Source organism: Eleutherodactylus coqui, chromosome 2, assembly GCF_035609145.1.
Source record: "Eleutherodactylus coqui strain aEleCoq1 chromosome 2, aEleCoq1.hap1, whole genome shotgun sequence".
Taxonomy (NCBI): domain Eukaryota; kingdom Metazoa; phylum Chordata; class Amphibia; order Anura; family Eleutherodactylidae; genus Eleutherodactylus; species Eleutherodactylus coqui.
In genome coordinates this window covers 309,742,242-309,756,487 of record NC_089838.1, presented here as the reverse complement: position 1 = coordinate 309,756,487, position 14,246 = coordinate 309,742,242, and the positions used below count along the sequence as shown (strand labels likewise).

General features: G+C 45.2%; 1 protein-coding gene across 2 annotated transcripts in view; it reads left to right on the top strand.

Moving 5' to 3' along the window:
• The window catches only part of OLFM2 (olfactomedin 2), a 309,661-nt gene that overhangs the window by 217,588 nt on the left and 77,827 nt on the right, over positions 1-14,246 (top strand). For both annotated transcript variants that reach the window (XM_066593533.1, XM_066593532.1), the window contains exon 3: positions 7,693-7,845. In XM_066593533.1, coding sequence (XP_066449630.1) covers positions 7,693-7,845 — 153 coding nt within the window. The remainder of the gene's footprint in view (positions 1-7,692; positions 7,846-14,246) is intronic.

Here is a 14,246-nt window from a genome sequence, read left to right as displayed (position 1 = left end):
TGAGGTAATGGCCTGGCATTACCTATAAACTACAATGGAGAGAGCTGCATACAAATATGATTCCTCTAATGCATATACTCATTTCTGGAGTGCCAAACAGAAAAAGAGACTTTATTCTCCTAATATATGGCTACACAGTGCATCCTTGGTATGTGTCTGTTCTTGTTGCCCTGTTATCTTACACTCCTTTTCATCCTGACTTGGAAACTACATGTGAGCAGCCATGCGTAGATATATTTGTGCGCAGATGATTGGGGGCCACACTAAATGGCAATGTGGGCCACATATGGCCCCCAGGCTGCATGTTGTGCACCCCTACTATTAGCCTTCTTTCACATGCCAGTGTAGAAGTGCATGGTCCCTGTATGGTGGCACACAGGACTCTTACAGATCATAAATGCAGCATCATAACTTATAATATATTTTCTCATAGATTTCCTTTAATACAGAAAATAGTCAATGCCAACAATCAGTATAGCTTTTGGTAATAATAATATGCCAATGCATTGTGAGTTTAAGATATATTTGTGTATACTCTCCGTATACTTAGTTTCGCAATTACCTTATATTGTTAATAAAGCCTTATGCCCGCATTCTCCACCAATTAATATGGAAAGGCGCCCAATTACTCTTGTGTCCTGATGTTAAGTTAAAAAAGGAAAGTTTATTTGGAACAAGTGTTATAGCCAAAAGTAATGGAAGAAAAAAAGCAGTAAGAAATGAGAAGACAGCTCAGAGATTCTCTTACTATCTTTTGGCAAGACGTCTCCAGGCCCATATTCTCATTTCTTACAACTTTTCTCCATTCTTAAATTACTTTTGTCTGTAACAGTTATTCTAATTAAACTTTACTTTCTTTAACTCTACAGCAGGAGACAAGATTACTTGGGCACCTTTCCATACCGCTACTGTATATATAAAAATTGTAGGCGCATGGAAGTGCAGTAGGGGATGATAATAGTATATGAGTGACATATTATGGATCTGTACAATAGAGTGATTGACATCCTCTTCTGACTCCTTTTGGTAACTACTTGATTACATCCACAAGACCCCTTTAGCTAGATGTTTTACCTCGATCATGCCATTCTCTAAATACTCTCCACATTGTTACATGAGAAAACCCCAGAAGCTTGGAAGTGAAATCCCGGCCCCCACCTAGTCTAGCTCCGATGACCCAGCCTCGTTGGAAGTCACTCACATCGCTGAATTTTCACATCTAATGTGGATTTACACTGAAACTGATCCGTGAAAAACTTGTCACTAGAGATGAGCGAGTATAGTCGCTAAGGCACATTACTCCAGCGAGTAGTGCCTTAGCCGAGTATCTCCCCGCTCGTCTCTAAAGATTCGGGGGGCGGCGAGCGGCGGAGGAGAGCGGGGAGGAACGGAGGGGAGATCTCTCTCTCCCTCTCTCCCCCCGCTCCCCGCCGCATCTCACCTGTCACCCGCGCCAGCCCCCGAATCTTTAGAGACGAGCGGGGAGATACTCGGCTAAGGCACTACTCGCTGGAGTAATGTGTCTTAGCGAGTATACTCGCTCATCTCTACTTGTCACGTGATCCTGTCCTGTTCTATAGAGTCACTGGTCTAATTTCTATACAGGTAAGCGCCAATCGTGAAAGGCTGTGTCTATAATAAAGTGGAAATTCCATGTAGGCAGGGCTAGGTATTCAATTACGGGAAAATGTTACTTAATTTACAATCAGCACAGTATTTAATCGTGCCAATATGAAAATATCTACAGCTGTCCATATTCATGGCATATCTCCGTTCGCAGGATGTAGCACCTGCGCTATATAGAAATTTCTTGCCGAATGAATCATAATTAATTTTACAGTTAATTTACAGAGGATTGTAGGATGGAACACTTAGAGTATTATAAATCGGCCAAGAGGAATGAACAAGTTATTATTGTCCAGGTGGAAGAAATCTTCTCATGAACTGAACCGATAGCCAATCTGTGAATCCAATACAATTTTCGAGGGAAATGTATATTGCAATGCATCATATGGCCCCCCATGCAAATCAGGTTCTCCAACTGAATTAAAGGTTCCCTGCAAATGGACATCCCTTCATATAGTGAACTGAGCTAAGTATATCATACCGTGAAAAAAGAATTTAACAGAAGCAAAAAATGTGTGGATTGTAGATCACCATGAACATTCAAACAATGATGTGCCTAAGCTTGGTACCGTGTTTCCTCGAAAATAAGCCGCTGTCTTATATTATATTTTGCCCCCAAAAGGGCACATTGTCTTATTTTCATGGGGTGGGGGCCTTATACTCACCTAGTCCGCAGCGTTTTGATGGTGTCCGGTGGCAGCGTGGCGGCCTCCTCGTATTACAGCTGCCTTCTGCTGATGACAGGGCTTTGAATACCCCGCCTCCAGCAAAGTGAGCACTGTGATTGGCTAATTGAGCGCTGGCAGCCAATCACAGCCGGCGCTCGATGAGCCAATCACAGCCATTCAGTGATATCATTCACTGAATGGCTGTGATTGGCTCATCGAGCGCCAGCTGTGATTGGCTGCCAGCACTTGATTAGCCAATCACAGCGCTCACTTTGCTGGAGGCAGGGTATTTAAACCCCCGTCACCAGCAGAAGATCAGCTGTGAGAGGAGAAGGACGCCCTGCCACTGAGCGCCGTCGGAGACCATCGGGACACTGCGGACCAGGTAAGTATTGATTTTTGGGGTGGGGTTGCCCCTGAGATAGGTCCTATTTTCAGGGGATGCCTTATATTTCAAGCCTCCCCCTAAAACCCACTAGGTCTTACTATCAGGGTAGGACCTATTTTCGGTAGTGTAGGCATTCACTTCAATGGGAAGTTTGCCTGCAATACCAAGCCTGGCCACTGCAGTGAGAATGGCGCTGTCTGCGTCCTGCAGAAATCATCTCACTGCACAAGCGCACCAGCCAGGCAAACAACTGACCAGCACGCATTCAGCAGCAATATGCTCTGCTGGCAGAGAGCTGACAGAAGCTGCATATGGCTGCGTATGTCACTGCACATGCCTGCGAATCACACACTCATGAACATGCACATTGTAATTTTTTTTTTTCTGTTCAGTGTAAGGGTGTATATTGAAAAGCTGCCCATGCAAGTGTATAGGGCTCATGCTGCGTACAAACACAGAAAAATAGAGCATGCGTTTATTTTTCTTGTGTATCGATACGCAGTATCCACACGCCAGTGTGCATGGATCAGTAAAAGTCCATTGATTTTCATTGACTCCATTCACCGTGTATTACGTGTCCCTGCAAGGTGCACATGATACCCAGTGAAAATACGGTTGTGGACATGAGCTCTGAGTGTGTCCTCAAAATACTGCCGCCATTTGGATGGATGATCACATGACAAGCTAAGACATTTGTATAGGTGGACTAATAGAGGGGGACTTGACACCTAATTGTTTATACTGTAGAGGATACTGTGGCCCTCACTCACCAGACAAGGTGTGAGGGTTGAGGGAGACTGATGGCGTGCCACCTACTCACCAGTGTAGCAGAATGTACAGCATTATGTAGGCAGTACCAAGTGGGAGGGGGTGGGGTGGTGAAAACCATCTCAGTAATCTTCGTGAGCATTGCTATTTATGATATATATATATATATATATATATATATATATATATATATATATATATATATATATATATATATATATATATATATATATTGCAATCATTGCCCTGAGACAAGAAGTCTGCCGTTATGTGGATGCATTTTGTATTGCAGTCCCCCTCCTGGGACAGACTATCTACTAGTCAGTTTATAAAAATGGAGTAAAAGCAAACCTAAACATTGACATCAAACAACACCTCGAAAGTGCTAATTTGATTGTTTTTTGTAAAGCGAAACATTCCAATATAATCTGTCAGGAAGTCATGTGATCTTAATACAGATAAGCTCAGATCTACTTGGGGTCATGTTTTCATATTCTAATCAATTTGTGTAATGCTGTTGCATGAATCGTACCATAGATACTGCCTGCAGGGGACACAAAAACTCTTATCACAGCTACTGATGATGATCACACAGGTATAATAGAGGAGATCACAGCTCATCTTGACTGTATACTTATGGTCTGTAGCTTATTTAGGTAAACAAAGAAGATAATGATAATTAAACTGTCCTCTCAGCAGGCAGACATGGTATAGCCTCAGCTAATGTCCTGCTGATACATCATGGAACAGATGTGAAACTGAAAGTAAGAAATCTCAACCTCAAGATGCAGCCTGTTAAGCATCTAACAGGGGGCTGCACTGCATGAAAGTGTTTATCTACACAGAGGAGACCTCCAGAGTGTAACGAGCAGTCAGGTGAGGGAGGCAGGGATGGAAATGTGTGTTTGCCCTTTAATACAACAGAATCAAAACCAGGAACCGAAATGTGATATTAATGTGAAGCATGTTGAGGTTATTGACTAAGATCTCAATGGAAACATAAAACAGATGACGCGATAAATGAGGTGTTTGCCACAAGACTATAAATAAATGTGTGCCGTACGTGAGCTTGACCTACATATATTCACTCACTAAACCTCATCATATCACGAAAAACCGCGTGAGCGACTGAAATACTATTCAAGAGCAAAGATCTGACTAGTTTGGAAAGTTGCAGGTTGGAGACCACGGCTCTGGGCGGTAAAGCTCAGAATTGGCCGATGTAGGTAACTTTCCGACAGCTTTGTAATGATGGTTGGCCCTATGAGTCTTTATGCTCCCAGTAGGACCTACTTGTCACTGCGACAGGAAATTACCGGTCTGGACAATACTTTATTGGGAGACCGATGAAGGTAAAAACTATGTAGTGTATATGGAGCACATACTGTACAGCTTATCTGCTGCAATATGTTACATAGGTATGTAGTATAACTATAAAGGGGACCATGTGCTGATATACACCTTCTGTGTTAAGCCAAACACTAACATCACCCCCGTTTTTTACCTTGGCCGGTATTTTTTGGTGAGAAAGGTGGCAACTACTTTATTGTAGTGCATTGGACCTCCTTTGGCCTTCAGAACTGCTGCAATTCATCATGGTGAGGATTCCACTCGGTGATGAAATCCTTCTGCAGGAATATTGGCCCCTGCGGACAGGAAGCTTCTTGTAGTTGATAGATATTAGACAGAGGTCCTGACCTCCTATGTTCTGGCCAGCTGATAGGAATGGGTCATTCATGCTGCTTGTACCAAATTCTGACCCTCCCATGAGCAGAAATCTGCATCATTTGCTCAGTAATCTTATTTTTGTGCTCTTTTGCCCACTTGCATCTTTCCTGTCTGTTTTTCTTATACAGCAATGGTGATGGAACTGGCCATCTGCTGTTATACCCCAACCGTGCAGGGAGAGATGAGTTGTGACTTCGAGCACGTTAATTGGCTGCAATTTGCTTGACTGTGCACCAGCTCTTTGTCAGAACGATTCTTGACATCCTCTTCTGACCACTTTGGGTGACGAGTAGAGATGAGCGAACGTACTCGTCCGAGCTTGATGCTCGGGCGAATATTAGGGTGTTCGGGATGTTCGTTATTCGTAACGAACACGACACGATGTTCGGATGTTCGGGTTACTTTAACTTTCTTCCCTGAGAAATCTTTTCTATATGCGCTCAATGGGGCCGGCGGCAGCAGCGCCAACCCCATTGAGAACATATAGAAGACAAATCCTTCTCTGCCACAGCTGTAACAGCTGTGACAGAGAAGAACGATGTTTGCCCATTGAATTCAATGGAACCGGCAATACAGCCGACTCCACTGAATGCAATGGGCTGCCGGCGATCGCGGGATGAATTGTCGGAAAGGGCTTAAATATATAAGCCCTTCCCTGCAATTCATCCAGAAATGTGTAAAAATAAAAAATATATATATACTCACCTGGTGCCGGCAGACGGAGTTCAGTGCGGCAGGCTGCAGTTCTCCTGAACTGCTCTGAACAGCTGTGAGTAGTATTCAGCAGCCGGGGATTTAAAATCCCCGCCTGCTGAATAAGATGCCTCTGATTGGTCACAGCCTGACCAATCAGAGGCCAGCCCTCACTCACACCCATTCATGAATTCATGAATGGGTGAGTGAGGGCTGCCTCTGATTGGCTCAGGGGCAGCTCTCCTGCCCCTGAGCCAATCAGAGGCAGCCCTCACTCACCCATTCATGAATTCATGAATGGGTGTGAGTGAGGGCTGGCCTCTGATTGGTCAGAGGCATCTTATTCAGCAGGCGGGGATTTTAAATCCCCGGCTGCTGAATACTACTCACAGCTGTTCAGACCAGTTCAGGAGAACTGCAGCCTGCCGCCCCGGGGGAGTCTCACTCTTGCCGCTATTGTGGCTTAATAGTGGGACCTGTGAACTTGAGATGCAGCCCAACATGTAGCCCCTCGCCTGCCCTATCCGTTGCTGTGTCGTTCCCATCATTTTCTTGAATTGCCAAGATTTTCACACATGAAAACCTTAGCGAGCATCGGCGAAATACAAAAATGTTCCGGTCGCCCATTGACTTCAATGGGGTTCGTTATTCGAAACGAACACCCGAACATCGCGGGAAGTTCGTTTCGAATAACGCGAACCCGAACATTTTGGTGTTCGCTCATCTTTAGTGACGAGTTATTTCCAATCACTAGAACCCCTTTCACTAGATCTTTTCCCTCAGTCACCAAATTTTTGGTATACTCTTCACACCACTGCATTAGAAAACCACACAAGATCATCCAGTGAAATGTTGGCCGATGACCAGGTCTTGTAGGAAGTACCTGAGATTGCTGGATTTTCCAATCTATTGTGGATTCACCTTGAAATTAATTATCAGGGAACCGGGGTTCCGCATACTGGAAGGCCCTGCAACTGCCCGCAACCCCTGTCCCTACCTACTTGCCCCCCTGGGCTAGGCCCCAGGGCGACAACTAGGCAACGTTCCCTGCACTCACTAGGGAAGTGGGGCACGGGGACAGACAAAACAGACACTGGAATACAAACAAACACTAAGGCAAGTCAGACTATCCGGGTCGGCAAATAGAGGGTACACGGTTCAAAAGGGTCAGACAAAAGACAGAGTCAGGTCCAGAAATCTGAGGGTCAAAGCTCAATATGGGAGTCAAATGCAAGGTAACGAGCGTGCAGCTGGAAAACCAAACTAACACTGGCAAGCAGCAGAGCAGCCCGAAAGGCTTAAATGCTGCCAGAACTCTCATCCCAGCAGCTGATTGGGGCGGGGAGTCTGACAGCAGCAGAGACTACAGCAGTGCTGGGGAAGCCGTCCCCAGCCCTGCCGAACAGGCGGAGATCCAATCGTGGCTGGTTGCCATGGTGCCGAGGATGCGACGCTGGATGTCCCCCGCCGCGTCCCTAGCAACCCAGCGGCGAGGAGAAGTATGGCGGCTAGGGAAGGTAATCAGGCTCCTGCCTTGCACAGCAGCAGCTTAAGTGACAGGACCAGCGATATGGGCACCGCGGACCCGCGAGCCGCCGGTCCTGACACTAATCCGTGGAGAACTTGTCACGTGTTTTTCCCATACAGGGAAGCTTCCATCATGAAAGGCGGGGGTTTCTGATAAATTCGCCAGTCAATGTACGGGAATTATGGGATAATTGTGCTTTCCAGTTTGGTATGACCTGCATTATAGATTTCATAGTACAGCATGTACCACGATTACTTTTTGAACGTTGTCTCTTATTTTTGTTTTTCTATCAGGTACAGAACATTTCCCAGTCCATGGAAGTCTTAGACCTGAGAACATTTCGAGATCTACAGTATGTGCGAAACACTGAGTCCTTAATGAAAGTTCTGGATACAAAGCTGAGGGCAACGGACACCCAGAGAAGTATCAACGCTAAAAGTTTTCAGGTACAGTAAAGTGCAGTGTACCATTTTATTGTTCATATAAGCACTTGCAGTGACGAAGGAGCGGGCCACGGCCTAGGAGACACCAGGGTAGAGTTTGGCCTTGTCACGGTGGCTCTACCGCCTCCACCCAGAGGGTAACCGGTGACACGTCCAAGGGCCGAGGGCAGGTTAATAAAGGAGAACCTTGGGTCCTGTTTTGTCTCGTGACGCCACGAATTCCACAGATGGGGAATTCCTGGATGGTGGGGTAAATCCTCTCCCGTGTAGCTTCTGTGGGGAAAATCCTGGGTGACGGAGTAAATCCACACACACATGGGTACTGTTTAAGACACAGCCTCCAGAAACGGACGGGCGACTGGTCGTTTTACTTAACTTCATGAACAGGAAACGATCTCTGCAGCTTTTTGACAAATGATGTGACAGGGCACACGCATTCGCTAGGCCATCCTCTTGGCCTCCTCTATTCTGTGTCTGTGGGTTGAAGGTAACCACAGAAAGCTGCCTTGCACTCAACGCTCTGCAGACTCAGAAAAGACCATCCACAGACCCCCTGCACAGACTTAGAACATATATATCTAGCATGACCACGTGACAGACAAAAAGATACAAAACCAGACAGTCATCCACATACCAGATACTTAACTCTTTCAGTGCTGCAGCTATGCAATGCATGCCACTCTTGCAACATGACCGACACTGACAACACAAAACTGAGCATACACACCACTCAGGAGGGGCCACTACACACTTCTATGGTGGAAAAATGTATTGCTCTCACGCAAGGCATATCAACAAGGGATACCATTGTCACAGAACCCCTTTGCTTGTATATGGTAAAGTCATAATAACATAGTATGTTAGACTGAAAAAAGACATGTCCATCCAGTTAAGCCTATTACCTCCCCAGTGTTGATCTAGAGGAAGGCAAAAAAACCAATGATGTAGAAGCCAATTTTCCTCATGTAAAGGAAAAGATTCCTTACCTTCTCCAATCTGGCAATCGAAATAACCGACCCTTCTGAAGTTATTAATGATAATAACATGTAATATTGTATTGCTCAAGAAAGACATCCATGCCCCCCCTCAAATTCTTTTAGTGAGTTTTCCATCACCACATCCTTAGACAGAGAGTTCCACAGTCTCACTGCTCTTACAGTAAAGAACCCTCTTCTTTTGTAGAAACCTTCTTTTCTCTAAACGTAGAAGGCGCCCCCTTGTTACAGTCCTGGGTATAATAGATGATGGGAAAGATCTCTGTATTGTCCCCTGATATATTATACATAGTTATTAGGCCTCAGACGTCTTATTTCTAAAGTTTATAACCCCAATTCTTATAACCTCTCTGGGTATTGTAGTCCGCCCATTCCATTTACTACCTTAGTTACCCGCCTTTGTACCAGCTCAAGCTCTGATATGTCCTTCTTGAGTACCGGTGACCAAAAGATTCCACAATATTCCCTGTGTGGTCTGACCAGTGACTTGTAAAGAGGAAGAACAATGTTCTCATCATGTGCCCCCAGACCACTTTTGATGCACCCCATAATCCTATTTGCCTTGCAGCAGCTGCCTTACACTGGTAGCTCCACTTAAGCTTACAGTTAATTAAAATCCTTCTCCATGTCAGTGTTCCCCAGTGGTTTCCCATTTAGTGTGTAATGGTGACATGGATTTCCTGCCCATGTGCAGAACCGCACATTTATCAGTGTTAGACCTCATTTGCCACTTTTATGCCCCCAATTCATCCAGATCCTCTTGTAACCACATTCTGTCCTCTCTTGTGTTAATTACTTTACATAGTTTTGTATAATCTGTAAATATTGATATTTTACTGTACATTCTTTCTACCAGGTCATCAATAAATGCATTAAATAGAATAGGGCCCAATGCTGCCCCCTGTGGTACCCCACTAGTAACCCCTCCAATATTGTTGCCTGTGGTACCCCACTAGCAACGGTGATCCAATCAGAGTATGTATCATTTATTACCACCCTTTCTATCACTGAGGCAGTGACTTACCCACTTACACACATTCTCACCCAGACCAAGCATTCTCAAGTTGGTAGATATAGATTGTGATCAAATTGTGTTTGGTCGACAGCTTTGTAATTTGAACAGCTGGTCCAAGCTGGACACCTTTTGCCCCTCACCAATGTCATTGCCTGATATAAGCAAGCATAGTAAAGGTGAAGAACCAGAAGAACCCATTTAGGTCCTACAAAGTCTGTTGTGATCACCCAGAAGGGCAACCATCCTGCTCTCTACCCTAAAAAGCTCTAACATAAGACTTAAAGGGGTAGCACTAAGAATGACTTTTACCACCTCTTGACAACATAAGTGATAAAAGTCAGATTGGTGGAGGTCTTACTATTGAGACTCCCACTGCTCTCAAGAATGGGGGTCCTGTGTCCCCATCTTCTCCCCACTGTTGATTTGCTGCACCCACCTACAATGACATGGAAATTGAATGGAGTGGCGGTCGCATGTCTGGCACCGTGCAATCATTTCAGTGGGGCTAATGGCTCGGTTCCATAAAAGATGAATGAAGTGGCACTGAGGATGCTCGGCTGCTGCTTCATTAATTCTCTTTCTCAGTGTGGGTCCATTGAGGAGGAGATATGGGCGCAGGACCCTTTACTCTCCCATAATTCATTTAACTTTTAAAGAGGTTGTCTGGGATTGGAATACTGATGATCTATACTCAGGATAGGTTATCAATAGTAGATCAGCAAGTTTCCATTGCCCAGTATGTTTACTGATTAGCTGTTCACCAGTCCCTTGTGTTCATGCACTGAGCTGAATTTTTCAGGAAGTAGACACAGCTCTGTTCTCACTGCATTGGCCAGGCATGGTATTGCAAGCCAAATTCCCATTCACTTTAATAGGAGCTTTGCTTGTGATACCCAGCCTGGCCACTGCAATGAGAACAGAGCTGTCTGCTTCCTGCAAAAATCAGCTCAGTGCATAAGCACACCAGCCCGGAGGACAGCTGATCAGCACGGATCCGAGGTGATCTACTATTGATGGCCTATCCTAAGAATAGACCATCAATAGTTTACAACCGGACAACCCCTTTAAACATATTCATGGAATTTGATTCCCACCTTACCATTGGCAACCACTGTGGTTTCATTGGCACTTTTTGAACTTTTTGGGTTCTTTACCAGAACGTAAGATGAAGTCATCATTCCTCTACTACATATTATGTATTTGTACCGTACTTTTTTTACAAATAGGATTTCCAGAACTTCTCCCTGACCTCACTGTGTCCCTGCTCCCACTCAAGGCGTTTTGCCACAGCCGAGATACTTAATCAATTTTCAGGATTATTAAATTTGTGCAGCTCCAGCAGGACTATATCTGGCTGCATTTCATGATTTAGAGTAAGAAGGCAGCTGGCAGCTTTGGAGATCTGAATCCTTAATGTACAGCTGACACCAGGGGATGCAGGATGCAAATAGAACCAAACTACTTCATTTACCTGCGTGTGGCATCACCGTTCCTGTAGAATTCCACTGCAGCAGGAAAACAGTTGGAGCCCAAGAAATGTAACCTGATATAAGTCTTATGCTATGAAAGCCGTTCACCCAATTTAATGACTTCTCTAAGTTTGTTCTCGATATCTGGTGGAAACCAGACTCATTGTCAAAAAAAAATCTAGCACCTAGAAGGAGTTGTTGTTTTGATATAAAGCTCGGCATGCAGTTCCATCTCAGGCAGGTAAGCAAGTGATTAGAGTTGTGGTGTGATTAGATGAATGGTCTTGTCACCGGAGGCCCTAAAAGTGGTTCCCCCCTTGGCCTATAAAAGGCTCTCGGAGGCTCCTTGTGTGTAGTGACCTCTTCTTCCGCTTGTGTAGAACTTGTTGACCACTAGATGCCTCTACGGCGCAGAGAAGAGATTTCACCCCGTTACCAGAGTCTGAGAGGGGCGCATTATTGGGATGTGAGAAGCTGGATGGTCGTATTGATGAATTGTCCCTCACCGGCCGTTCTGACCAGGCTGTTAGGAGGTTTAGGGACCAGTGGATGTGTGAGGGCACACAAGGTGACCAGGCTCAGGACTTCTACAGACAACCAGTAGAGAGGAGCGTCTGACCAGACTGTTAGGAGGTGTTGGGACCAGTGGATGTGTGAGGGCACACAAGACGCCCAGGTTCAGGATGCCCTCGACAGACCACCAATAGAAGATGAGCATCTATCGTCCGATAAGAACGTGCAGCTCCAACTATTTTGTTGTCTATCATCCAGAGACAGCTGACACCATCCTTACCAGCCCTGTTTTTGACAGAGCCATTGTCAGGCGCTTGGCTGAAGTACATTTGGTCTCACGGCACTCATTACGTGTATGGCCTTTGACACCCACCCACTGTCAGCTTCATTTGCAATAATGTTGTGAACGACAAAAATGGACTTCTACAGAGTGGAACTGGTTTATCTTCAGTGATGAATCCAGGTTTAGTTTGGGCGCTGACGACGGCCGTGTTAGTGTCTGGAGATCTCGGGTGAGCTCCTCAATCCTGCCTTTGCTGTAGAGCGATGATCTGGTGTGATGGTCTGGGGGGCTATCGCATACGATAGTCGATCCCCCTAGTAGTGGTACGATGGACAACAACAGCTCAGCGATATGTTCAGGACGTCCTGCAGCCACATGTGTTCCTCTCATGGCGGCTTCCAGCAGGATAATGCTCGGCCGCACACACAAGGGGGTCACAGGAGCCCCCACAACATTGTCACACTTCCTTGGCTGCCCAATCGCTAGATGTATCACCAATAGAATATGGGACCATCTGGGGGGCCATCTTCATCAGCCTACAAGTTTACACGATCTAGAGGCTCAGTTACAGCAAATGGAGCGATATGCTTCAGGATACAATCCGGAACCTGTTACAATCACACAGAGAAAGTTTCCTTCCATCCGGCAACTTCTTCTAGGGGAGGAATTGGTTTTGACAATAAGTGTAATTCCAAAATCTGTTGGATTTCTAGAGCCCATCCAGTCAAACATGTGAGCGCTCATAGTTTCCATTGCCACAGAGCCACACGCTGACTCGCCCCATTCTATACTCTCCGTGTCGGTAAGTGACATATCAGTTATATTTTTTCCCAAATCTTCTCTCCGAAATGTCAGATGAACAACGGTGCGGATTCTCTTTGCAATCATTGTGAGTTGAAAAACACGCAGATGTGCAGAATCTGAGTTGGAACAGGCGTGAAATTTACCCTGTGTGAACGCGCCCTTCTCAGAGACTTTATTGTGACATTTTATCACCCCCCCAAAACTGTATCTGGCGGTTTGTTTTTGGTTCACCTATTTTTTTATACTCATTTTAGGGTGACTCCCCACTACAGTTTTTTTTTCACTGCGAAATTCGCAGCGTTCTTTTTCTCCAGGGGTCTATGAGACTTGTAATGTTAAAATCGCATTGCGCAAAATCGCAATTTCACGGTAAATTGCGATTGTTGCCGCAATGCTTTTTTAACATTAGAAAGCCCCATAGACACCTGGAAAAAAAAGCAGCAAATTCGCAAACGCTAGTGGGTAGTCACCCTTATTGAAGAAGAACATATTCCACTAATACAAACAAATGCAGTTACAGTCTATGGCCTCCTGCAGTGACCACTGTGGCTCACCTCCTCCCTGTGTCTCGCTCTGCGCTGGTTGTCGCCCAGTCGCGCATGCGCAGACCAGAGCCGGCGCCTCACCAGTGAATAGGACATGCCGCGATTTGTTTAGCGCATGACTTTTCACACAGTCAAATCGCTGCTCTCTGCATAGAATTGCATTATCTAATGCCATCCCATGCAGCGGGCATGGGCGGAAATTCTGCAGGAAATCCTACCGCGCAATTTCCGCCCGTGTGCATTCGCCTATTAGGATTTCAATGAGTAAAATAGGTGTGATATGTCAATATTACAATATTCCAGATATTATATCCCTGAAATGTAGATAATTCTAGGGTAATCACCAATACATTGTAGGACAGAAGAAAAGAGGAAAAGGGGAAAATCAAACGTAAAGAAAATACATTTAACCCCTTAAGGACCAAACGCGGTAAATATATGGCGCTTGGTCCTGGGTTTATTAGCAGAAGTACGGCCTGAGCCGACAGAAGTCGAGCTACAGGGTCTTCGTAGACCCTGATCAGCTCCTCCAGTGACTATTGTCACTACAGAGGATGTTTCTCCTGTAACTGGGGCCCCTATGGATGCGGCTCCTATGTATGCCCCAGCACTTGTGGGAAAGTGTCAAATAAAAAAAATAAAAAATTGAATGTCCCCCAGAGGACTTATATGACGTCATGGGGGACACAGATGGTTAAAAATAGTTAAAAAATAAGTAAATAAATTCTGGAATGAAATAAAAATATATACCGTATATACTCAAGTATTAGCCGACCCGAG